Source organism: Lissotriton helveticus, chromosome 1_1 (genome assembly GCF_964261635.1).
Source record: "Lissotriton helveticus chromosome 1_1, aLisHel1.1, whole genome shotgun sequence".
Taxonomy (NCBI): Eukaryota; Metazoa; Chordata; class Amphibia; order Caudata; family Salamandridae; genus Lissotriton; species Lissotriton helveticus.
The window spans coordinates 1,179,694,689-1,179,721,690 of NC_136057.1; the positions used below are offsets into that span (position 1 = coordinate 1,179,694,689).

Below are 27,002 nucleotides of genomic sequence, written 5' to 3' on the forward strand. Positions count from 1 at the left end.
GCAAAAGATCTAGAATATGAAAGAGAATATCCTCTGCCTAGCGACATTCTGCCCATACGACAGTACGCCTGTGTAATATATACAGACGGACATGCTCAGCCCTCAGTTTGGGGAGAGCAAGCTTATAACGCCACATGGGAGATTACAAAAGACATGTGGCGCGAAGGTAAATTGAAACCTCTGTTTACAAAAACACACTCAGTGGAAAATAATTCAGAACAACAAACTGAAATAATAGCGTTAAAAATGGCGCTAGACAATGCGGATCACGAATTCCCGACACTAATAGTGTGCGATTCATATTACTGAGTCAAATCATACAATAACGACTTGCAGAAATGGGTTGAAAACGGGTACAAAGATGACACAGGTGCCACAATAAAGCAAAAATCGCTTTGGGAACAAGTAGTTCTTTTACAGAAAGAACTACCAAAGACTCATGTGATACACTCACCGAGTCATCAGCGAGATGGCGTTCACGCTGCAGGGAATTTATTGGCTGAGACAGCCACAGCGGAAGCAACTAAATCGGCTTCCGTAGCTACAAAAAAGCGTTCAGGAAAATACATTGACGGGGAAACAATGCTGGCGGTGAAAACGTCATCAAAAGGCGACTGCTCAGCGCTACCCATCAACTATCCACTCAATTATACATAATCGATGCAAACTCCGTTCCTTTTGCTCGAATCCCTGTAGTGGTCGATAGAGTAATTCCAAACACGAACAGGAGAGGCTTGTTAATAGCAGACGCACATATGGGTGAGGGTCTTAGACACCTTAAACTTAAGGAATCTCTGGAAGAATTACAATCAACATACTGGTGGCCAGGAATGAGCCTGGAACATCACCTATTCGCAAGAAACTGTCCAAACTGCAACAGACATCGCAGTGGTGACCGAGACGGTGTATTGCCATGGCGTTTCGCTCAATAAAGGATTAGGCTATCGACATAAAATACCCAGTATGAATAATGCGTCATATTAACATGTAGAGACTATTTTCACTTATAATGTAGACCACAGCTCTCGGCTGACGTCTGAACTGTTATAAAAGATTTGCGAGTCTTTATCGGCACATACGCAATTGGCATGCTACATTCTGACCAGGGTCCTGCTTTTAGCTCTCGAGCCTATAAGGAGGCCATGACCAGCATGGGCATTGCATTGCGGTACTCTTGTCCCTTTCATCCTGAGGGAAACGGAATTGTGGAAAGAAAAAACCGTGACATAAAGCAATCTATAACGGCGAAGGTATTAGGTTCGGGAGCTGGGTGGGTCAAACATTTAATAAGTGTCCAACGTAGTCTTAATAATCTGCCAAGAAATTCTCTAAGAGGTCTCAGTCCGTACGAACTATTGTTTGGGACTAGAATGTTAATCCAGGACCTCGACAGTCAAACTTCAGTGGTTAAAGAAAAATGCTTTGATATCAAAGATCGTTTGGCTATTTTACAGGACTTAAACGAAAAGAGAAAAGACCTGAGCAACATAAAGTTGAAGCAACAGCCAACAGCCACTGAAGAGAAACCACCTGTCCCAGCAAGGCCTGTCTGGATTCCAAAAATCGGGGATCTGGTCAGAGAGAAGATCGCGGTAAAGAAGGAATTTGGTCCTTCTTACAGAAAAGCAGTACCTGTCTTGTCTGTCAACGGGACAAGATCAGTGGTATTACCGCCCCTTGCTGGTAAAAAGGAGAACCGAGTTGTATCCATCGACCTGATTAAACCACAATCATGTGGCCGATAACAAGTAGTAGGCCAAGTGGACTCCCAAAAAGTAGTAGAACACCAAAGTTTGCTACAACCACAGAGGTTCAAACTGAGAGACTAATCACATTTGATAAACCCACAGTGAAACAACAAGGACTATGCAACAAAGGCATGGAACTCAAACCTCTTGAAACCCAAATCCAAATTGTACATCAAGAAACACAAGTCTACAATGATGTAACCACAGACTATGCTAATGAAACAAAGAAAATTCCAATAACAAAAAGGAATCCAGAAGCAATTGAAACAATTGACAGAACAGCATCAGGCTACTTCATCAACTTCGATGATTTTTCTGAGGATCCAAGTGAACCTGAGGAACAGCCAACAACAAAAACTTTTAAAGACAAAGCAAAGGAACTCATTCATCAACTAAAAGAAACTTATCTGATTTCTCCATGGATTGAACTTTGGGTGGCACGAGGAGTATTCATCCTCATACTTTGGCTCATCATGGTAATATGCTTGGGACATTTCATTGAGGGAAAATATGTTACAATGGACACAGCAAGTCAGAACATCAACTTGGTCCTGAAACCACACAAGTCTTCACACATCGAGAAAATAGATCTTTCTTCAGTGAACTTCACAGCCAATCCTATACCCGGTGGGGTAGCCTGGGACAAAACTGATTACGAAATCTATGGTCCGGTTGAGCTCCTGAAGTATCCTCATTAATTCAAGATTTCATTGAGTGACTTTGTAAAACCAAGCACATTCGCTGATGATTGGGACTTTGAAAGTATTAATGATATGATGTCAGATCTAGTGATGTCAGCTAAATTTACAGAACATGATTATTTACAGGGTTCATCTAATTATGACCAGATGTATTGTTACAACCACTATGGTCACCATTATCTGCATAAATCTGCTCAACCTAGAAATGTTTTTAATTATAATCAATGGGAACATTGTGCAACTCCACCAAAAGGCAGTTCAAAAACATTTCATGAAAATATTTCTTATTTCTCAGGTTTTAACATGAGTAATGCAGAAACGTTTTATTTCAAATTGTTTAATAAGACAGGAATGAAAACTATGCTTACAAACACAAAATTAGTCTATTCAGAGACATTTTTTGAGAAAATGAAAACATTTGGTTTTGATTTCTGGAACAAAAATATTGAAACGAAGACGATCTGGGGTACAAGAGATTGGCAAGTGCAAGGTATAGAATCATTATTTAGAGCCTGCATGATCCCAGAACAAATTATATTTTTGAATGATACGATTCAACAGACAACCTGTCTTGGCCTAGCCAAAATTAAAGACTTGAACAAACCGTCTATTCCAAAACCAACTACTGACAGTAATAGCACTACAGATGTTGAGATAGACGTATCCCATATTTTAAACCAAAACAGAACACGTCCTGATTGGAAGAAATGGTTGATCTGGCCCACAGACACAAATAACTGTCAAGATAGATTCCTGAACAAAATACAAGGGTTCACATTGACCAGGCCAGACCCTAGATACTCCCAGAGACAACATCCAGGGATTATAACTACACACAGTGTAGGGAAACTCTGCCTCGAATGGCAACGAACATCCACACTGGCAGAAATTAAGCAACACTTGACTTTACTTAAAGAAGGTGCTGACTTGCGTGATTTCATTATGGGACCACGCAAACAGCGTCAAAAACGTTTCATAGCGGCCTCTATATATGCAGCTTACAATGAAGCTTGGAAAGTAACTCAAATTGAAACAGCAGAGAAAATACGGGAAATTGACCGTGCTAATTTGGAAAAATCACTTCTGTTGTGGACAATGGGTTAATGACTGTCTTCCAGAATATATTCACTGGACAGTATTGTATCTTCTGCAATCGATATAATAGAACAAGACTTACTGATGTTGCAACACGGTCAGTCCCAATTGCGTTCTATTGTACAGCTTGGCTGGACGTTACAAAATCTGCGTTCAGGCTACGTGCCTTGGCGTTTAATCAACACAACGTCACTATTCAGTATCTTTAACCTTACTGATACACAAATCAGTTTGGCACAGAAGGGTGCGGAATATACAATTCTGAGCATTGAAAAACTTGAGAGATTACCATTGACAATGTCAGAACGACCTGTCATTGAATGGATAATACATGGGATAATAAGTATTCCGATAACGACTTTCCAGTTTCGTTACTGCCAAAAATATATACAGGCAGGCCAGTATGAAAGGTTGGGTAAAGGATACATTAAGTCAACATGGAACTTACCTTATACACACACATGTTACAGTAATAAGGGACAGAGTGTATTTCTTAGTGGTAATAATTGTGAGACATCACCAAGTGGTATACTTCTGTGTCAAGTTTACATGGGGCCTGTGAAGGAACTTCAAATAACCTTTCATGTCACCAGCTCGGCACACCTGCAACACGAATAGAGCCATTCTTTAAAAGACTTTCTAACGGGAGTTACATTCTAATTGTAGATCACAGATGTTGTGGCTTGCTGCCTGGAAAACCTTATCTGGTAAGCGTGACTACCAGGGTCATTTGCTGTGAGCGAGTATTGTTCCCGAATGACACCCCAGACAGGGAGGGAAGGTTATGGCCCAGTTTGAAAATCTCTTCTATTCGAATTGATACTTTAAGCAGAATGAAGACTGTGCTCCTACAGACGCCAACTCATTTGACGTCATCAAAAGAAACATATGATCTCCAAGTTGCAAGGACAACGGATGAGATACATGCATTATTATCAACAAATTGCCCCCTACACTTCGCAGAAATGCTAAACGAAATCTTAAATATTTCTGATACAAGTGGTATCGCAAGTGTATTTAAGACAGTTTTTTCGGGACTGTTATCCCCATTCAAAGCAGTCCTGGGTATTTTTCCGAATTTTGTCCATTCCATCTTTGGCGGACTTCCACTCCTGTTGGGACTCGTAGCAGGCATTTTATTCTTGCTACTCTTGCTTTGTTATGGCAAGCCATGTCACAGACAAGACTCCAGTAACAATGGAAGAAACGATCCTAGCTATACGCTACCGGGACCGCATAACTAAAGTCCTTGGCTTAGCCCGGCTACGAGATCTGAATATGACCTGGTTTCTTTCATTCAGACCCATCTGGCAGAATTGTGTTATGCCTGTATTAAGGTGCATGCTATGCGGCGAAGAATGCGTGTTGGACACCTGTCTTACACTACAATCGGAAGTACCATTGGATGCAGATACTTTGTTGGGTCCAGTAAAGGCTCATGCATTGTGCTGTCCCCAGCGGCTACCTATCCTGATGACGGCATTCGTGGAGACTTCACCACTACGATTGAAGGGTAGTGAAGTACAAGATGAAAGCAGCATCGACCAGGTACGACCTTCTGTAAGCAGTTCTGATCGAACCATCATTGAAAGCGAACATGCGCATGACTGCATGGTAGCGACATTTTCCAACCTAGTCGAACTTTCATCAGAAGCTGTAGACTGTTTTTTCGAGAGTCTGTCTGAATTGATGTTTTCACCGGAACAGAGAGAATGACTTTAAACAAACTTGCACACGGCGTTCCCTGAACTCTGAATTTGGCCTTCAGTCTTTGAAAACAAAGTGACTGTGAACTATTTTTTCTCTTCTCCCCTGAAAAGCGAAAACTTTTTTTCCAATTCCAAAATATTTACCTTTTTGGCACTTATCTTCTGCTTAAAGTAAAATTATTCTTAGAGAACAGAGCTTCTATTCTTAAGAATTCTAGAGACATTACATTACCTCAACCTCTAGCTTATATGCAATTGTGTTTATATGTGATGAGATGGTCTCGCAATTTTTTTCTGTATCAAGAGCCATTTCATGTGTAGTTCCGCAAATCATTAATGCTGATATAAAATGTGCATCTAATTTTTGAATGATTATACTGCTTGAATGCATACAGTACCTATACTCATTTCGTGTATTTCGCATACGCCATTTTTCAAATACAAAAAAAAAAATGTTTCTGGGGTGGTTCGGTATACACATGCACTGTTAGTTATGTTTACTATTGCTTAGGTTAGTAAATATGTACATAAAATCGTGGAGTGGGTGTAGTGTGTTTATCTAGGTACCTATATTGATACTCCTATTAATTCACTAATGTCCATACAACGGCACAGAAACCCGTTTTCAGATTAGGTCATAGCGCATGCTGTCAACATTAAGCAAGCACTATTCCTCCAGCCCCCTAGAAAGCACACCGAGTTCTCAAAACAAACCAAACCTCCAGCAGACCTGGGAAATCCCCCGCAGCTAATGTTTTGATTTCGCTCGAGAACTCCTGAAAAGAATGTAAGAACGACCAGTCCTTATGATATTCTTACTGACGTCTTATGTCCATCTTTACGTCAAACTCGGCACCTTTCAGGTATAAATATACCGACGCTGCCCTAAGCAAAGACACGGTGGTGATGAGCTTGGAGCAGCGCTACTTGCCGGAGAGCCCAGCTGATGCAGGAAGCCCACGGACGCTGCCCCTCCCTTTTTGACGCGCTGAGAGAGACGCTGCCTTTTCTCCTGCCGAGAAATCCAGCCTCCGGCGTTTCCGGCTTACCTTCGCGGGTAACTGGGATATCGAGTCCTGAGAGAGAGATACCAGATCTCCTGCCTTCTAAATCCCAGGTACTGAACTGACGAACCCCTTACAGAGAATTCTTGAGTCAGATTCTTGGCAAAACAAACTTAACTTAAACTGCTACTTACTTACTCCATCCCACGTATTAGGCTTAGGTCAGGCACACCGGGGTAGGCGTAGTTAGAAGCACCAGTTGAGTACGATTAGTCAATGTATATATGTATGTATAACTTTTATCCATTTTAAGTATCATATGGCTAAGAAACCATATCAATGCTTTTACAGTATTATTTCATAATCCTGCTTTTACTGTATGCACTTTACTTAACTATGAGTATTGCAATAATAGCGATTCATTTCTCTTGTATGAGAAAAAGACTGATCAATAAATAACATCTTTTTATTGAAACACGCCCATCTCTTATTTCTCTACAAACTGGTGGAACTAAGAATGCACGTACTGACTGAGTAAAATAGTTGTCTTTTGTTTTCACACGACTCTAGAGATATACTCTTGATCAGGGGGAGCAAAGTTGTCATTTTCTATGGTTGTCAGAAACTAAATCCCTTCTTGTCTATCCAGGGAGGTTAAACTCCTCCTCGCCTATTCGAGAAAGTTTCTAGTGAACTCTGAGCTAGCTGGCACACACAAAACTTTAAGTCTAATATCGTCAGTAGAAGACCTAGTTAACCTCTGTCCTACGTCTATACTATTGAAGATATTATTCCAATGCGCAGAGCCTATTGGGAATATAGGAACTACACTACAGACCTAAACCTTCCCACACACTAGTGTTAAACATAAATCATCCCTACAAAAAGGTAACAATTATTATACCTCCAGAAGTCAAAAATACCTTAAAAATAGGCATACAGTTGTTTGACTGCATGAACCAAGAGATTAAGAACCATGGAGATGGCGAAGACAAACTTGAAGGTAGTGGAAAACGAACATGCAGCAGCGAAATGACAACCACTGCAGGTTTAGAGAACTAGCATGTACCTCAACCTAGAAAGAACAGTAGGAGGCCTGACAGATGGGAACCTTTTAAAAGGCATATAGGAAAAGCTTCTCTGAAAGAGATACTGTAAGAATGCTCACAACTGTACCTTCCAATAATCAAACTAATCAACATACGTATGTTATGTTAACGATTTATAAGAGCGCAAAGAGACAGCAGGGAATACCCAGGACGAAAATCAATCAAGTCTCAGAAAACAAATAGGTAGTCCATAAAATGACAGTACAGTTATAGGCTATATAACCAAAATTTCAAAGGCTCTCTAAAGCAAGAGTGCAGCAGTAATTTTTGCATAATGGGACGGGTATTCTGTTTTAGTGGCCATCACTGAAAAAGCCCTACCGCCTAAGCCAACACAGCGAAATTTAGAAACAAAGAAAAAAGGCATCCTGTGAGCACAGATACCAGCTTGGAACATATAGGTTACATTTGTTCTTCAACGTTTCCAAAATTTAAATATGGCTTTATGAACATGGGAGAGAGACTTAAAGATGAACCTTTTTGCAACAGGGAGCCAATGTAGCTTATGAAAGGGAGAGGCAGATGAGGCATATCTAGGGCTAGTTTGGCAGCAGTATTTTGGATGTGTAGAAGCTTTTTCACCACGCCCTTCTGTGCAGCCAGGAAAAGAAAATTGCAGTAACTGAAGCAACTAAGAAGAGTTGCCTGGACCACTTTCCGGTGTGCTGTGCTAAATATATATGTTGTAATCCAATTTTTATTATTAAAGCAACTAAAAATAATTTAGTTTTGTATAATAAAAACCCCTAAACAATCTCCTTCTAGGTTGAAACTTTAAGGATCTACGCACACATACAAACCATTAGCAAGGACTTCATGTGATCCGGGAAACGCATACGCATGATAGTTCTGCCAGTTTCCAGTGGCATGGGCATAGTGGCCCAAGAGGCTAGCTGTGTAGAGGGATAGATTGCCAGTATCAAAAGACGTTGTGGCCCATATAGCCCAGATTCTTAAATCTCTGCCTGGATGGGCAGTGGGAAAAACATTTGGGTTTAATGTTTGCAGAGGAGGCTTGGACCACTAGAATTTCCAGTGAAGGGTGTGAACATAAGAATTTCAGCTCACATGGGTCATTCGGTTTAGCACTTTGCCTGTCGATTACCTGGCCCCATAAGGCTTTCTCCCAGGCAGCCAGTACATGCCCCAAGAGTTCCTTATTCAACGGCAACAACGATTCTGAAACTGCAGAGGGTCATCCGCGACAGGCAAGGTCAGCTTCAATCCTATTGCTGCTTTTTGTATCACTGGAGTGAACATCTCAAGGAGGGATGGATACAGGCTTAAGTGATATCCCCTTCAGGAGAAATGGCCAAACTAGTTGCATCTTATAAAGCCAGATAAAGGCCAGCATTAACGTCATAAGAGCCTCTGGTCATAAACTTTATCTGGCAAGATAAGAGCATCAGAGTCTGAAGCAAAACGTTCTCCCATCCTGGCAATCCCCAGGCCATGGGAAAGTGCTTTGAAAAGGCTCTTTGCAAGACAATTCTTTAATTTCCCTTTTGACCCTTGGGTGATGTTATTCGAGTCAGAGGGCCTAGAAGGCAGTGCCGCAAGAGTCTCCTAAGGTAGCAGTGTTACCACTGTTCACAGGGTGCCTTGGAGGACACCGATTTCTTTAGAGGTGGAGCTGCAGGAGGGGGGGTTCACCTTCTGGGACTGTCCCAGAGGGCAACGGGACCATCGGTAAAGTATCCAACCTAGCTGATGGAGTTTGAAATTAAAGTTACAATTTTTCTAATGTCTGCTCTAAGAAGGAAGAGTCCGACATTAAGGAGAAGCATTCAGATATATCTGGCCATGGGCACAGAAGCTAGTCTTGGAAACAATAGATTTGCCTGGTGATTTACATCTGTAAACCACCGGTAGAAAAAAACAAAAACATCCCTCTTGTTTAACTTAAGTTTAGTGGTACTAGATACAGGTACGTTTTACCCATTGCTGGACAATGTTTAGATGGTTTAGATGGACCGCCCTGTTTCCCACAGAAGTGGTCGCTCCTCACGCTGCTCCTCGATCTGCCTGCCACCACTGGTATCGTAGCGCCAGACTGCTGTCTGCTGCCTCACCTCGCTCACACAGCTGCCACTGCCTAATTGAACATCGCATTTGAATCGTAGCGCTAGATTGCATAATTATAAATGAATTTAATCATCGTTTTTGTATCGGAGCGCTGGATTGCCTAAGTGCATAATTAATAATTAATTTAACCATCGTTTTTGTATCGGAGCGCTGGTTTGCCTAAGTGCGCTTAGACTATATTCACAATTGTTCTGCGCTGCCTGTGAAACTGATTTGAATCCTGCCTCGCTTTTGGCTTGCTGCCATTTAGTTTTTGTTGTGCCTTCCTGCCCGGATCTCCACCCCGCGCCCGCCTCCCAGCTGATCCTCCCTCGCCCCTCCCCCCCACTATCAACATATGACAGATGCCTCTGCGCGCAGCGGTCGCGCCCCATGAGCGCCGAAGGCGCCAAAGGTAAGCCCGTCTACGCCCGTCCGCGCCCAGAGCCAGACCCCCTGTCCCCCGCAATACCCATTCCACACGCATAACATACGACGCCGCAACCCTCTCAGCCCTTAACCCCGGCCAACTCCCAAACTGCTACCAAGCCGCCCCAGGACACACCCATGGACCCTTCACCTGCTACTCCTGCAAGTTCGACGGCATCAAGACCCACACCAAATCCACAAACTCCACACAAAGATCCGCCACTAACCAACTAAAATGCATCCTGCTCAACACCCGCTCAGTCCACAGACATTCCATCGAACTCTGGAACCTACTCGACACTACATCGCCGGACGTCGCCTTCCTTACAGAAACATGGATGAACGCCTCATCAGCCCCCGACATCGCCATTGCCATCCCGGACATCTACAAGATTATCCGAAAAGACCGGATCAACCAAACAGGAGGAGGCATCGCCATCGTCCATAAGAACACCATCCGCATCGCGACCAGCTCCGACGATAACCTCACTAGCGCCGAACACCTTCACTTCCAGATTCACACCGACCCCAAAACCACACTCAGAGGCACCCTTATCTACAGACCCCCAGGACCCCGCTCACAATTCAGTGAAGACATCGCTGACTTCATCAGCCCACATGCCATCCCATCCGAGAACTACATGCTACTGGGAGACCTCAACTTCCACCTGGACAAGAAAAACGACAACAACACCACCACCACCCTTCTGGACAACATGGCCAATCTCGGACTCAAACAACTCGTTGACACCCCCACCCACTCCACCGGACACACGCTCGACCCCATCTTCACCTCCAGCAAGCACATCTCCTTCGATCACACCACAACTCTCCACTGGACGGACCACAGCTGCTTTCACTTCCACTACAAAAAATCCACGTCCCATAACCCCCCACAACCTATTCCCCGAAGAAACTGGAACAAAATCACCACCGACCAGCTCTTATCGTCGCTTCAACAAAACACTCCTGCCAATTCATCGGACCCAAACCAAGCAGCCACCAACCTTACACAATGGATCACCCACAGCGCAGACGAACTAGCACCCTTGAAAAACCATCTAATCAAGCAAGGGAACAAAAAAGCACCCTGGTTCAACGATGACCTTAAGAAATTCAAGAAGTTCTCTCGGACACTCGAGAAAACCTGGAGAAAAAACCCTACCACTGACAACCTGGCCTCCTTCAAGAACGCCACTCGCAAACACCACCAACTCATCCGATCCACCAAGAAATCAGCATTTAAGGACCGACTTGACAACAATGCCCAAAACAGCAAGGAAGTATTCAACATCGTCAAAGAATTCACTAACCCCTCCGCAGGCGCTAACGACATCACCCCCTCCCAAGGCCTCTGCGACTCTCTATCATCATTCTTCCACAACAAAATCGCCGAAATACACAACAGCTTTCAAAACCAGCCGAAGACCAGCCCACTCCACCCACCTCCGAACCAAAACACCCCTCTAACAACCTTCGCGCCTGGAACCCAATCACCACTGAAGACACCATCCACCTGATGAATTCCATCCACTCAGGATCGCCAACCGACAATGGATCACCCACAGCGCAGACGAACTAGCACCCTTGAAAAACCATCTAATCAAGCAAGGGAACAAAAAAGCACCCTGGTTCAACGATGACCTTAAGAAATTCAAGAAGTTCTCTCGGACACTCGAGAAAACCTGGAGAAAAAACCCTACCACTGACAACCTGGCCTCCTTCAAGAACGCCACTCGCAAACACCACCAACTCATCCGATCCACCAAGAAATCAGCATTTAAGGACCGACTTGACAACAATGCCCAAAACAGCAAAGAAGTATTCAACATCGTCAAAGAATTCACTAACCCCTCCGCAGGCGCTAACGACATCACCCCCTCCCAAGGCCTCTGCGACTCTCTATCATCATTCTTCCACAACAAAATCGCCGAAATACACAACAGCTTTCAAAACCAGCCGAAGACCAGCCCACTCCACCCACCTCCGAACCAAAACACCCCTCTAACAACCTTCGCGCCTGGAACCCAATCACCACTGAAGACACCATCCACCTGATGAATTCCATCCACTCAGGATCGCCAACCGACCCTTGCCCCCACCACATCTTCAACAAAGCAGACTCCATCATCGCACCCCATCTCCGAGACGTAATCAACTGCTCCCTCAACTCCGCCACCTTCCCAGAAAACTGGAAACATACCGAACTCAGCGCCCTTCTGAAGAAACCCACGGCTGACCCAACCGAGCTTAAAAACTACCGACCCATCTCGCTCCTCCCATTCCCCGCCAAAGTCATTAAGAAAGCCGTCAACAGTCAGCTCGCCGCCTTCCTCGAATCCAACAAATCCCTCGACTCCTCTCAATCAGGCTTCCGAGCCAAACACAGCACCGAGACCGCCCTCATCGCAGCAACAGATGACATCCGAACACTACTGGACAACGGAGAATCAGTAGCTCTCATCTTACTTGACCTCTCCGCAGCCTTCGACACAGTCTGCCATAGCACCCTCATACAACGCCTCAGCAACATCGGAGTACAAGGAAAGGCATTGGACTGGATCATATCGTTCCTCACCGGAAGAACCCAGAGAGTCCGCCTCCCCCCTTTCAAATCAGAGGCCACCGAAGTCATCTGCGGTGTACCACAAGGATCATCACTCAGCCCTACCCTCTTCAACGTATACATGAGTCCCCTCGCATCCATCGCGCGCCAACACAACCTCAACATCATCTCCTACGCAGACGACACCCAGCTGATCCTCTCCCTCACAAAAGACCCAAACACCGCCAAAACCAACCTACACGAAGGGATGAAAGAAGTAGCCAAATGGATGAAGAACAGCCGTTTAAAACTAAACTCGGACAAAACAGAAGTCCTCATCTTAGGACCATCCCCCTCTGCTTGGGACAACTCATGGTGGCCACCTGCCCTCGGAACCGCACCCATACCTACGGACCACGCACGTAACCTGGGCTTCATCCTAGACTCCTCCCTCTCGATGACCAGACAAGTCAACGCCGTCTCATCCTCTTGCTTCAACATCCTACGAATTCTCAAAAAAATCTTCCGTTGGATCCCCACCGAAACAAGAAAGACAGTCACCCACGCACTGGTCACAAGCCGATTGGATTACGGCAACACCCTTTACGCCGGAACCACAGCCAAACTACAGAAAAAACTCCCAACGCATCCAAAACGCCTCAGCCAGGCTCATTTTGGACATCCCTCGGCAAGCTCACATTTCCGACCACCTGAAAGACCTCCATTTGCTCCCTGTCAACAAGAGAATAACGTTCCGTCTCCTCACCCACGCACACAAAGCCCTCTACGACCTAGGACCCGAATGCCTCAACACGCGTCTATCCTTCTACACCCCCTCCCGCCAACTAAGATCGTCCAATCAAGCCCTCGCCGCAATCCCGCGCATCCACAGATCCACCATGGGGGGGGGGGAAGATCCTTCTCCTACTTAGCGGCTAAGACCTGGAATTCTCTCCCCACCCACCTCCGCCTCACTCAGAACCACCTCTCTTTCAGAAAGCAACTAAAAACCTGGATATACGATAAGTAATCTCACCTCCCTCCCTCCCTCAAGCGCCTTGAGACCCTCTCGGGGAGTAGTGCGCTATACAAATTCTTGAACTTAAGAGTGGAGGCAAAAATGCTGATTTTGGCCTACTAGGTAGACTCATCACCACAAACGTAGCTTAGATACCTCCAACTTCTTAAAAAGCAATGCAGGTATCAATTACATGTTTTTCAGTTATTTTATTTATCATTAAATGGCCTGCATGGTTGTCGGAGTAGTAGTAAGCATATTACCTGTCTGAGTGTAATGCATCCAGTTAAGTATGACTTCTGGAGCTCTGTACCATCGTGTAACCACATAACCTGTCATTTCCCGGTCAGTGTGCCTTGCCAATCCAAAATCGATAATCTGGGATTGAAAGAAAAGAAAACAGCAATCAAACAAATATGAAATCACTGAAGAATGTAGGTAAGAATGCTGTAAAAAAATGTCAACTAGCTCGATATAATTGATAGGCCATTGTAGTGTGCAGAGTCAATAAGTACACTGTTATTTAAAAAAAATTACAAACAGTACAAGGGTGTCTGGCGTTGGCCCAGGGGTGGACGCCCCAGTACTGGCATGGTTCCATCAAAAAAGGTCAGAATCATTCCTCCCTATGTTCTTGATGTCCGAGTAGGTACGTTTTCGTAGAAGCACTCCAAATGGCAATCACTCAAAATAACCTGTGTCCAGGACAGCTGGATTGTTGCCAAACGTTATAGTAGTTAACAACCATGTAAACAAGTTCCATTTCGAGTCATATACCTTATGTGGCCAGTGGCTACCCTAAATATCTGGTCTGGTTCCAGCCCTCCTATACCTACCTGTTAAGGACGTTTCTGATTTAGTTGGAGATTATTTTTAAACTCGGACTCCACAGATCATTTTCTTTCAGTTAAAATAAATGGAACAGAATTGGGGGGGGGCAGACTTCCTAGCACGGGGAATGACTCTCTGACTACCATCTGCTTTTGAAATTTCGGCTTTTCTAGTGGAGTATTGTTTTGCAAATGTAGCTCCAATCACTTTCAAGATCACCACAAATGACTTTTTTTTATATGATCTGGAAATTTGCATGGTCTAGGCATGTCGGTCTTCTGTCAGGCCCCTGTGAGCCCCTAATCCATCTCTCACACACAACTCTAAAAACGGAACCACAATTATGGTTGGCCATAGATCAATAGGGATGTAAAATTATAAGTGTGCACATCTCTAGTGCATTTTGGACGCACACTGTCACAGAGATGTGACCGACCTGCAATTTGAGGCTCAGGGAAACCTATCTCCTACAGACATTTGTGAACATTTAAGACCCATGGAATCCAGAGAGAAATGACTTGCGTTGATTTCTTAAACTTTTCTTACTCAGAACACTGCAAAAAGAGTGTTGTAAACCTAAACATTTCCTCATATTTACATACTGATAAACACAAACATCCATAGACGGCTGCAAAATACTTCTTGTTCTCCATTAATACAATCATGTGTTGATGGCCATACTGCACAGCAGAGGAATAGGATGAAAGAACAAGTTACTTACCTTTGGTAGCACTCTTTCTGTTGGATACTCATTCTGCCCACCGATTTGTAACCTTTAGAATACTCTCCAGGCATCAGACTGAATCTGGAAATTGTAAAGCAGTACCCATGCATGTCGTTAGGTTGTGTCATGCGGCATCGCGCCAATGTCGTTTAACTCTGGAAGTGGCGTGGGGAGCTACATATAAGCGCCACCAAAGCATGCAGATGTCAGTTGCTTTCTGGGCTGTATGCACCCCTAAACACAGAGCCCAAAATCATATTAGTATGGACCAGTGTGCAGCGGTCTAGGCTTGGGACATTTTTTGATGGCAGAGTCCAGTTCACATAATAGGGAATAAGTAGGGTCGGTGAGGACACTGTTTTAAGCATTCATCAGAAATAGCGCAACCAAATAGAATAGACACCAAAGCAGTGCTTAATTTGTAAAATATTAAGTGCCAGGGCTCTGACCAGGAGGCCACTGCAGCTTGCACCACCCATCGCCCCTGGCATCCGTGCCATAACAACTACTAACCATCGCTCTCGCGTGTAAATGCGACAGTAAAGATTATTCCTGGTCCCCAAAGCTAAATAAATGGCTGGTGAGGCAGATAGTATTTTTTGTTTGTATATTGTTTCCCTACACAGTTGTTCTACCGCTCCTCTCTAAATTACATGAGCAGTGCCACCTTGTGGCAGACTGCCCCAAGTGTGGTATTGACAATTAGGTGCCGGTGCCGAGCACCGGAAACAAACTAAGTGCCGCAGGACCAAGCAGGCTAAGTGCCCTTCTGTTAGACCTTTTTGTCCAGACATTAGTGATTTGTGAATGTGTGGAGCATCGCAGTCTGCCAAACGTCCAGAACAGCACTCCACATGCCAATGCAGTGGCAACAACTTTAGAACTGAGAGCCTGCAGGCCGCCTTATGGAGTCTGCTTCTTGGCTAAGGCATAGAGATTTTGATACAGAGAACAATCCAAAAAGAAATTGTCCTATTCTGCACAGAAACTCGAACAAAGAGTTGATCGTCCACACGATGTTTCCTGGTACAATCAATAAAAAAGCAGAGAGCTCTTTTGTGATTGATCCAGTGTAGTCTCTCCTCTGTATAAGGGTGTGGAGGAACAAACAATACAGGAAGGGTGAAGTTTTGCCCAACATGAAAAGGAGTCAACACATTGAATAGAAAGGAGGCTCTACTTCTCAACACCAGCTTCTCTGGAAAGAATGTTCTGCACGGTGGGTTAACAGAGGGCTTACAGGTCCACTCACCCACCACGCCGATGTTATAGCAATGAGAAAAACGGTATTTAGAGTGAGAAGCTGCAAAGGACAACTGTGCAGCAGTTCAAAGGAAGCACACAATAGGAATGTGAAGAATAAGTTTAGGACCCATGGGGGCATAATGAAAGGTGTGGGCAGAAATATATGCTGCAACCCTTAAAAAACAAAAAATAAAACATCACAAAGTGGGATTTAAATAAAGAGGGCGTGTCTAGCAACCATAAAATAGCTGAAAGAACCAACAAATAACCTTTAACTGTGCCCAGAGCAAGGTCTTGCTGGGCTAGAGACAACAAAGTGTAACACTTCAGATAGTTTGGCTTTAACTGGGCCAATCTGCCGAGTGCCCCACCAAATCACAAACTTATCCCAATGACTGATGTACATGGATTTTGTGGAGGGAAACCTAGCTGCCAGAAGGACATCTACAACTTAAGTCGGAAGGTTGAATGAGTTTAATTGTCACTGCTCAATCTCCAAGCATGGACATGAAGACTGTGTAGGCCAAGGTGGAGGACTCTGCCCTGCTGCTGTGACAGAAGATCCTCCCGAAGCAGTAGCCTGGTCAAAGACGGATGCCCAGGAATTCCGGGTACCACACTCCATGCCCAATCTGGTGCCTCTTCGATAACTTGGCCCACTCATTCCTGATCTTCTTCATAACCTGAAGCAGGAGAGGTAGTGACGGAAGAGTGTACAGGTGCCTCGAGCGCCACTCTAGGTGGAATGCACTTCAGAGTGAAAGCAGTCTTGGGAACTCCAACATGCAAACATGTTGACATTGTGTGTTTTTGACGGTGGCGAAGAGATCAAGCCAATGTTTTTCCAATTCGCAGACGAGACCTTGCAACACCTCCGGGTATATTTGTTATTTGTAATCTGCTAGGCATTGGTGGATGAGTTAGTTCGATCTGGCATTCAAAGAACCCACCAGGCAGTGTGCCACCAGGACAATTACATGAACACTGGGTCCACAACCCCACTCTTCATGTTGCAGTACCACAAAGTAGTGATGTTGTCCATGAGCACCTGCACCAGTCTCCCTTTAATAGATGGCAGGCAGGTTTACCACTCAGGACGAATAACCGACAACGCCAGGAGATTAACATGGAGCTGGGTGTCTGCTGGAAACCAGCTACCTCTGATCTCCACTTCTCCCAGATGTCTACTCCACCCCAGAAATGATGCATTGGACACCAATGTTCGCTCTGGGTGGGGAAGGGAGAGGGGTCTGCTGCTGATCCAACAGCCATCACTGCAGATCTTTCGCATGCTCCTAATAAATCTGGCTATAGTCCGAGAAATCCCACTGATGCTATGCTCACTAGTACTTCATCATATCCCACTGCAGAGTCTGCTTATCTCACCTGGCATGCTTGACCAGTAGAATGCAAGAGGCCATGAGTCCCAGTAGCCTTAATGTCATCCTCACTGAGACCCAGGATGGAGGCCGAAAAATTGAGATCATAGCCCAAATGTCCTGGACTCTCCATATCGAGGTGAAGCACACAACCACACTGTGTCCAGAATAACTCTGATGAAAGGGAGCATCTGTGAATAAGTCAGGTGTGACTTTGTCAGGTTGAGAGTGAACCCCAAGAATGTCTAGAGGTTCAGTATAGTCTGAAAATGTGTGACAACTGCCTGGGGAAAGTCGCCTTCACCAGCAATGGCTGGTGGGGTCAGGGAAAACTGGTACTCCCTGACCCACATAGATGCCCTGCAACTGCCGCCATCCCTTTCGGGCACTGGTGAGACCAAAGGAGAGCACAGCAAACAAAGTGCTCTTGGCCCACAGTGAACTGCAGCTAACTCCTGTGGGCTTGCACGACGAAGATGTGGAAATAAGCATCCTGCAAGTCAAACATTACTATCCAGTCTCCAGGGTCTAGGGCACACAAGCCCTGGGCTAGGGTGAGCACCTTGAATTTGTCCTTTCAGAAAGGCATTGAGGGGTGAAGGTATAAAATAGGACAAAATCCTCCGTCCTTCTTTGGCACCAGAAAGTAGCGGGGGTAACAGCCAGTTCAAACTTCTTTCCAAAGAAGCCACAGAGAGGGTGCCAACACCAGATGAGCCTAAACTTCCTACTACAGATAGGCATAACCTTGCAGGCCAATTTGCAGTACCCACTTTTCTAATGTGATAACTTGCCACCCTAGAAGAAAGTGCCAGACCTTGCCTCCGACAGGGTGGCTGTGGGTCTGTAAGTGTCCACTAAAGAGGTTTTGTGGTTGTGACAGCTGTAGGGGCTGGGGCTGCTCGCTGTCCACATTGTGTGTTGGTGCCTCTGCCACAAAAAAGGTGTATTAAGGAAATGTCCATAAGGGAAGATTGGACATCCCAGGAGAAGTCCATAGATCTCATCTAGGCATGTCTCCGGAGTGTCACACTGGTGCCTATTGCCCAACCAAGGCAATCTGCAGTATTTAACCACAGCGAATGAGATTGTTTCCCCATCACAACCATCCTGAATGGCTTTAGTAGGAATGGGGTGTAAGTCCTCTGGTACAGCAGGTTGTCCCTCAGCGACGATGTCCCAAAGGGCATGAGTGTATCAGCCCAATAGGTAGCTGGCATTGGCAGACCCTAATTCCAGCCTGGTGGTTGAGAACGCACATTTTCAAAAGGTTTTCAGGCGCTTTGACTCTTGGGTACAGTGTTCAAGTCAGATCACCTGGGGTAGGGTGGTGGCACCTCACTATCAGCCCATTTATTTGTGATCCGGAAAATTGCTCTTCCCATGACCCAAAAAGAGTATCCATGATGGCCTCATCAAAAGACAATAGAGGTCAGTAGTGGTCTGTCCTGGTTGGAAGACTTAGGTTGGGACATTCATTTTCACTTCATTAGTAGGCAATTGGAGGTCAAGAACCTCAGCCACCCTTTATTTTTGGTACTTTGAGTTGGACCAGGATTCCAAGGACTGTAATGAATTCATCTAATGTCATCCGGGATGCGAGGCAAAGATGTGGGTCTCCAAATACCAGAAAACTGCATGCCATGACTGGTCGAAGTGAAAGGGATGGTCCAGTTTCTGCACCCAAAGTCATTCCTGTGGTTTTCATCAGGACAGTCCAAAAAGAAGCACAAGAATTCCAAGTAGGACTCTGTCTGTTCCCACCACTCTTGAACTCCTGAGAAGTGGCGTGGGCTTAAACTTTCCTCTCAGTCTCATTCCTAAACTCTATCTCCTTCCAAGCCAATTCTGACTCTTGTCCCGAGAGAACTAGAGTTTATGGGGCCTTCGCCGACACAGCAGCAAATCCAAGAGTTCTGTGACGCTATGCTGTGTCTCTGTAGAAAGGATATTCTACGCCCACCACTCAATTTCTCTTCTGTATATGCTGTTGAGACATTTTGGTTGATGAAGTTGTGTGTGTTGGGCTTGAATGAGCAGTGAGATATCCATGACACTTTCGGGGTACATCTGGATGTGGCTTCACATCGATTTCAGACAGACGGTTCTCAGGCTGTAGTTTCTAAATCAGAAAGGATCTGCCACGACAATGATACAGAGATCAAATATCAATAATTTCACAAGCTGTTTTATAAATACCTGCAACTGGATTGCTAGAACTTGGCGTCATTGTACTGTTTATCACTAAGTTGCGTTTATATTGCTTTGCTGCTTGTATCAAAGGTGGACAGTGGTTTAGAAATACCGAAGTTTATAATAAACACAACTTAATGATAAATATGCAAATTCATTTTTGATTGCTATTTTTAGACAAACAGAATTGCGCATTAGGGAAGGTTTCTCATACTGTACCTTCAGTTCACAATCTTCGTTTACTGCTAGATTCCCTGGTTTAAGGTCCTGTAAACAAACAAAAAAAACGCAGAGTACAAAACATGAGCAGAACAAGCTTCTTATATGTTTCTGCAGTAGAACACAAAAACGTATTGAATAATAAACTTGGTCTCCTGTATGGATAATTCAGTTACTCACGTGAGATGGACATTCCCACTATCCCAGGCCAATGTGCAATCAGATTTGGCAGCATGATGATGCGTGGTCTCTGAGGCTAGCACAATGGCATAACAAATTCACACTGAATTTATATAGGAGTGGAGAGAGGCATCATGATAAAATCCCAATTCAACTTTACTGTGAGTACAACAGTTGGCAAAGGGATCCCCCAGAAATAGAAAAATCTTTATTTTAACTGTTTTCCTTATCCAAACATTTCTGGGCATGATTCCAAAGTAGCAAAGATAGACCATGCATCAGGCATGGGTTACCCAAAGTGCTTTCTAGTCACAGGCTAATCCTACCTCCTACATCTGAGAAAACAGGCAATTTCCTGTGGGGACTTGGATTATCCAACATTCCCGCCCCATCAAGGACCTGCACCACTAGACCCGGAGGCTCTTCCCCTGTGAATAATACTAACCATGCTCTATTTTCTGCCAACTACAACAGAGTGAACTTAAATACAGGTAGCACATCCCCACTTAGCACAGACAGGCCACTTGCATTCTCATCTCATATGACAGCTGAGGGATCTTTTAGATGTACTTGAAAAAAATCTGTGTACCGTACAATGTAGCTCACGGACCAATTATATCTCCTATTGTTCAATTTAGACTTGGGCCCCCTGTGGTTCACTTTAAAAAAAATCCCCTCATCTGCTACCACTTTTGTGCTGATGAGACTCCAATTTTTTTGTAAGTGGGGATCATAGAGGACTTTGCCTTTCTGTCACTCTTTAAAAAATGCAGGCCCCAATTTAGATCTTGGTTGGACTCCTGTTGTCCCTCCGTGGCGGAATAGCCAAATAGCCAAGCTGACAGTATCCCACCCCCTGTATTTAGATTTGTGTTGGCTGAACTGCCATCCGCATCGACAGACTGTTTCCCAGCACACCGCTGTCGAAGCAGCAGACTCCTCTCCTGGCTAACAGTACTCCACTGACATCAGGTCGGCGGGTTTGCGCTGAGCCTATTTAGACGTCCCCATTGTGCTGGTGTTGTCCTAGCGGTGGTTTGCCGATCGAGTGAGTCCCTGGTGGAGTGGAGACTGATAAGTACTACTGATTTATGTGTCAATTCACATATACATTGTGTGTGTCAATACAGATGTGCTCATTTTACCTTGATAAGTTGTAAAATGTACACTGATGCATTACACATAAAAATATATATGTAAGAGCAATGTAAAAATACACAAGACTAAAGAAATTGTTAACACATTAGTTATAGTAAGACAAGTGTAAAAGAAGCGTACCTTAAATCAAGCGACAATAGAGTTATTTAGCGTGGTGGTTATGTAGTAGCAGCAAAGAGAAGACCTGGACAATGGGGTGCAAGACAGAAACGGAAGTGGAAAACAGAAAGAAATAAGTTTCTACCTCATTTCCTTCGATTCGGCCAACACAAAGTAGGAACACATTAGGATTGGCCCGGCGCTAATCTGGGCTGGACTCCCACAGACAGCGACTTCTGCGTATGATGCTGTTGATGCAGGTGAAAATTTTCGGCGGCGGCACTCGGCGGTCTTTCGTCCATGGACCTGCTAATATCTAAATAGAGCTTGCAGTCTGCCAAGTAGATGGGCAGTATCACCATCAATAAAGTGACACCGGGACCAGATCCCCCAAGATCTAAATCAGGCCCTCAGTCCTGGTTGACTCATCACCACCTCAAATTAATCACTTCAAAACTAAATTTGTGATCACTCTTCCCAAATGTTCAACATCAGTGAAGACTTGTTTGAATGCCTCAGAGTACTGGACTGTCACATCTGCCTATGAATGTGCCAAATCCTTGGGCTTCATGAGGTCTCTCTGACACCAAACTCTCAAAATCCATTGCAAAAGAGGCAAATTCCCAATTAGGCTTTCATGTCTCACGCCTCTACTCTTTGGTGAAGAATTTCAGCAAGTCATCCAAAAACTAGCCCAGATTAGATTATGGGAATTCCTTGTTTACATGAATCTCAAAGTCACATCTAGCTCATCTTAAAGCCACTTTATGTGCAGCAGCTTGGTTGGTCTCTAGAACTACGAACTAAACTAATTCACAATCTTAATTTCAGAGAAATTGCTTCCAATTTAGGGTAGAGTACCCATAAACTGGTGTGCATGAGCCACTAAACTCTCCATTCTAGTACACCAATTCACCCAACACATTGGCCGTCTGTGGTGGACAGAAACAATTTTCAGAGCTCAAATACTCTTATGTTTATTTACTTGAGTTGCGCAAATAAAAAACTCATTATTAATCCTCATTGGCCTGTGCAAACAAGCAGTAATATTAAAATAAGTCTAAAGTTCCTGATTTGATTTTGAACGCCTGTTAGCATATCAGTGAAGTTGTCTGGACGGGTCTACCCTTTCTGATAAAGGATACAATTTCCTCTATAATGTGCATATTATTATTTGAAGTGGCTTACTGCAGAGGGTATGGCCGAGCAGAGCAATAAGATGGTGGCGCACTGAAAGAGCTCTCACAGCCGGAGCCTAAATCATTCACAAACATCCGCTCAAAACTGCTGGACTTCCCAAGCAACTATATCTTACAGATAAATGACTCATCACAGTTCCCAAAATCAGAATAGGACCCACGCGCCTGGCCAGGAAGCCACTCGCTGGAGGACGATAACACATGCAATGCTCTGTGCTGGGGTCCAGCCTGGCAGGGAGGAGCAGGCGGGGCAGGCCGAACGTGCCCACGGCCCTGACTAGGACGCAGTGGCCTGCACTGTGGTGTGCTTGCCGGCCTGCTGGGATTCCTTACGGGACATTGGAGGGGTTCTGCTTGGCCCAAGAACGAGAATGGCCAGGAGTGGCTACTGGCCTGCTTGAGGTCCTGTGGCCCAGCATGACCCATGGAGGCGAAAGGTATCACTGTCGAGATGTGAGCAGGGGCGTGCCTCCAGAGGTGCAGACATAGCAGTAGTGGCAGGCATCGGCACAAGACTTGCTACTAACACTATTTGGCATGAACTCTTTAGGTCGAGCCTAGCGCAGCACACATTCACTGCTCTATGGGAGGCTTCTTGTGAGCACTCTAAACTTCTCTGTGTGGGCCTGACTCCTCCCACACATTAGATTGGCTTTTGCGTGCGTCTTTCAATAATGAAAGCACGCAAATGGCCAAAGGTGGGTGCATGTCCCACCTCCTTTCCAATGTGTCACTCCCACAGCGTTTTGCACACAGGAGCGGGCAACGGCATGCAAGTTGGCAGCTGCATTCCTGGTGGGTCAGGTTACACGCAACGCGCTGTGCTTTTGCTTGTTTTCTCTGGCCTTGCTTTCAGCCAGACCCTTTAACGCAGATTATTTTCTTACTGAAGTGGTTTTTAAAACTCTCTCGTCAGTATATGGTGAAGAAGTGTCTTTGGTGTGAAATGTAGTGGCGCGGATCCGGGACTCCACATGTTAGTAGTGTTCGCGTATCCCACGTCTCTAGAACAAGACTCACCTTGTGCAAATGCTGTAATGGATGTGGTGCTTGAAACACAAGAACCGCACATCGGTCAATTTCTGGCGTATGTAATTTATCGTGTACCTGTTTTTTTTTTGCCAATCTAGTCATCTCACTAGAATGGATAGATCCAGTTATGCGCAGCTCGGTTTTGAGAGGCATACCAGGTACTCTTGCCTGTGTGTCTGGGGCAGAATTTCAGGCTATCGATTAAGTTATTGGGTAGCCTAATTCTTTTCTTGTTTTTCATGATTTATATATGCCCCCTAATTCCACCATATCAATATAATTCTATGGTGCAATGTAGTGTTTCATGCAAATGGTAATTTGTTATTGCCCAACACCAAATTATTACAGAATTTATCCAATGTTTAAGGATTTTCGTACTCTTAGTGATGAGATGCAGTTGACCCTCAATGCACCGTCATATTTTAATGGCGTTTTGGCAGGCTGATGAACCGTGATTAAGGAGCGGTTGGCCTCGGCGCAAATTTATTCCAATGGTATACGGCGCTGTAGACCATATGCATGTGTGTGTGTTCCACAGCGTAGCTTTTACTCGCTATGTTTTATAAATATGGACAGAAAATGTTGCCCGTGGCATGAAGCATTACTGGATTGGTCTCAACATAGGGCCGCCCGCCCCCTATGACGTGTAAATCCGGAGGTTCCTCCACCCTATTACTAGCCACCGGAAGTTGGCTTGGAAGTATATTTACTTTCCATGCACATACATTGGGCGCCTAAAAACTCGATTATATAATAAGGGATCATTGGCCGTATTGACAGTGAACGACACGGAAGAGTTTTAATTAGTTATAATTATCCCGGTTTTCTCACTTACTCTGTAATGTATGGATACTTGGGGGGGGGGGGGGGAGGTATATGACCAAGTTTCTGTGGTTTTAATTGATATTTTTCATGAGGGTAATGTGGTTTAAATCATGTACATTGTTTATGTATGCAGAAGTCTCAATTGTTGCCTTGTAGATGCTGAAGTCCATGACCGACATGTCTTTTGTGGTTGGGGTTATCTGCTTATTAAGTAAGCAATTAATAAACACTTATGGGACCCCATTACATCCTTCTTTGATTTGCATGCTAGGCGCTCCTTGTCTCTAACTCCCCTCCAACAAGAAGTTGCAAAACCTCCATAATTTCCTCTAATCTGTTATATTAATTTTATTCATCATCTATATTGATTTGCATGTATAGTATGTTTCATGCCTACTTGATCACTATTTGACTGACTCTTGATTTTCACTGTATTTTGTTTTAATATAGTTCACTTATTTATACCTTTTACATCTCATACCTTTTACTGTATGTTCATCATAACTCTGCTATTATTGTAACTTGCATTCTTTCATATTCTTTACCCAAATAAAATTCTTTTGATCTGAAAAAAAGTAAGCAATTAATCTGTGAACTAGTTCGCTTCTTAACTTAAGATATATTGAGCACCAAGTTTCACTATTAACCTACATTATTTACACTATAAATTCGTTATCGTTGTGGACGACAGGTTTTACAATGGTAGATGAACATATAGTAAAAATTCGAGGATTGCCATGGTCCTGCACGCAGGAGGAAGAGCTGGATTTTTTTTCAGGTGCATATGTTTCACCAGACCCATGGAAACAAGATTATGGCATGAATGATATTTAATTTGGTAGAAATTCACACTCGTTCAAAGTTGTCTTAATTAGCTTTTACACTTGCAATTATTTTTATTTCGTCATTTTTATTGACATTACACTTGCAATTATTAACGCTAACAATCCGGTTTAATTCTTAAATTGGGGTGGGATCAAGCATTTTGAGTGTTAGATGGTTTTAATTGATGCCGGTGGTTTATGTAATTGGAAACTGCTTAATGCGTGACATTCCGGCCATTGAATGCACGTAAAGTAGGTGTATTGCATGCAACATTTGATCGAGAACAACTACTTGGCACACGTTTTTAATTTTGGGGTGGCAATAGGTTGGTATGCATATCACATATATATGACTGGTTTACAACAGGGTGGTATGGGAGTAATTTAATGGCAAAAAATTCTAGATTCGTTGGGCCTATGAACATTTGCTAGATGTGTGGATATTAGAATCTGGATTTTATTGAAATCGGGTTTAATATATTTCTTTTTTGTATGTTAACAGAATTCTGCATAACTGGTGGTCTCAATGGAATTCATTTCACCATTTGCAAAGAGGGACGTCCTACTGGAGAGGCTGTCGAGTTCGAGACGGCAGAAGGCGTGAAAAAAGCACTGACAAAAGACCGTAAATACATGGGAAATAGATATGTAGAAGGTGGTTCTTTTTTCAGTTTTTTTTAGTTTATTGAAGTTTGGCCTTTTACTGAAAGTAATCAGCATAATGTTTTATTCGATGTTTCCAGGCCCTGCGGGTGGACACTAGTTTTTTTAGCAATGGTTTTCTTCTGATTATTTTGTCATCCTAGCATCATATTTGGTGTTACTTGTTTGATTTTCGCGATCTTTAAATTTTTTGTATTGATGGTACGTTGAGATGCAATGAGTGTTGGGTCTTTTTAGGTCTTTCCTAGATGTCTAGTTTCGATAGACTTCTCAAGTACTTTGTCGACAGTCCCCCGCTGCTTATAATTGGTTGACTTGGTCACTCGTTTGCTTGCTTTTTTGACCCCCTCCCCCCCGCACATCCTCTTGTACGTTTTGTTGGGTGACTTGTGGTTTTTTTTGTTTGTTTTTTTGCACAGCTATTTAGGTCGAACCTCATTCACCCTCTCAATCAACCACAGCCAGATTGTCTCACAGTCAAACATACTTTATGTAATCACTCTACAGAGTGCATCTTTTCGCACACCCACTTCAGGAACCTGCAAGCACTTCTCTTTTCATTCCTTTTAATTTTTTTGCATTTTTATATAGCACAAATCAAGGTATCAATGCGCTTTACATAAGCACTAGTTTGGGGGGCGGGGTTTACCAACATGGCCGATCGGACATGATTCCGTTCAGCTCCTTTCCAGGCCCTGCTAATTCGGCGGCATCGAGTCGTCTTCCAGGCTTGGTGAATGCCGCTCTGAGCTGCGGCGCTGATTGCGGGGAGGCTGGTGGCGCTGTCCGGGGGCTGCCTCGGTGCGTCCTTGTTCGCGCCCCGGCCCGGAGAGACAGCAGCGGTGAGGAGCTTATACCCAACATGGCAGATTCCCAGGCGCCTGACAGCGGGAGCGCGGGCATGCGTAATTCCCGCGGCCTTTCTGCCGATCTTGCAGCCGGAGATAGTGGCGGGGATGCCAGTGTGCCTGGGTCCCCCCGGGTCCTCTGGGGATGATTTGCGCAGGTG

The 27,002-nt window shown here is 44.4% G+C and overlaps 1 protein-coding gene across 1 annotated transcript in view; it reads right to left on the minus strand.

The window, feature by feature from the left end:
* The window catches only part of MAPK12 (mitogen-activated protein kinase 12), a 381,349-nt gene that overhangs the window by 135,367 nt on the left and 218,980 nt on the right, over nt 1-27,002 (minus strand). The window contains exons 6-7 of the mRNA XM_078679111.1: nt 20,014-20,061; nt 13,686-13,800 (exon numbers count right to left, since the gene is read on the minus strand). Of these exons, the coding sequence (XP_078535237.1) occupies nt 13,686-13,800; nt 20,014-20,061 (163 nt within the window). The remainder of the gene's footprint in view (nt 1-13,685; nt 13,801-20,013; nt 20,062-27,002) is intronic.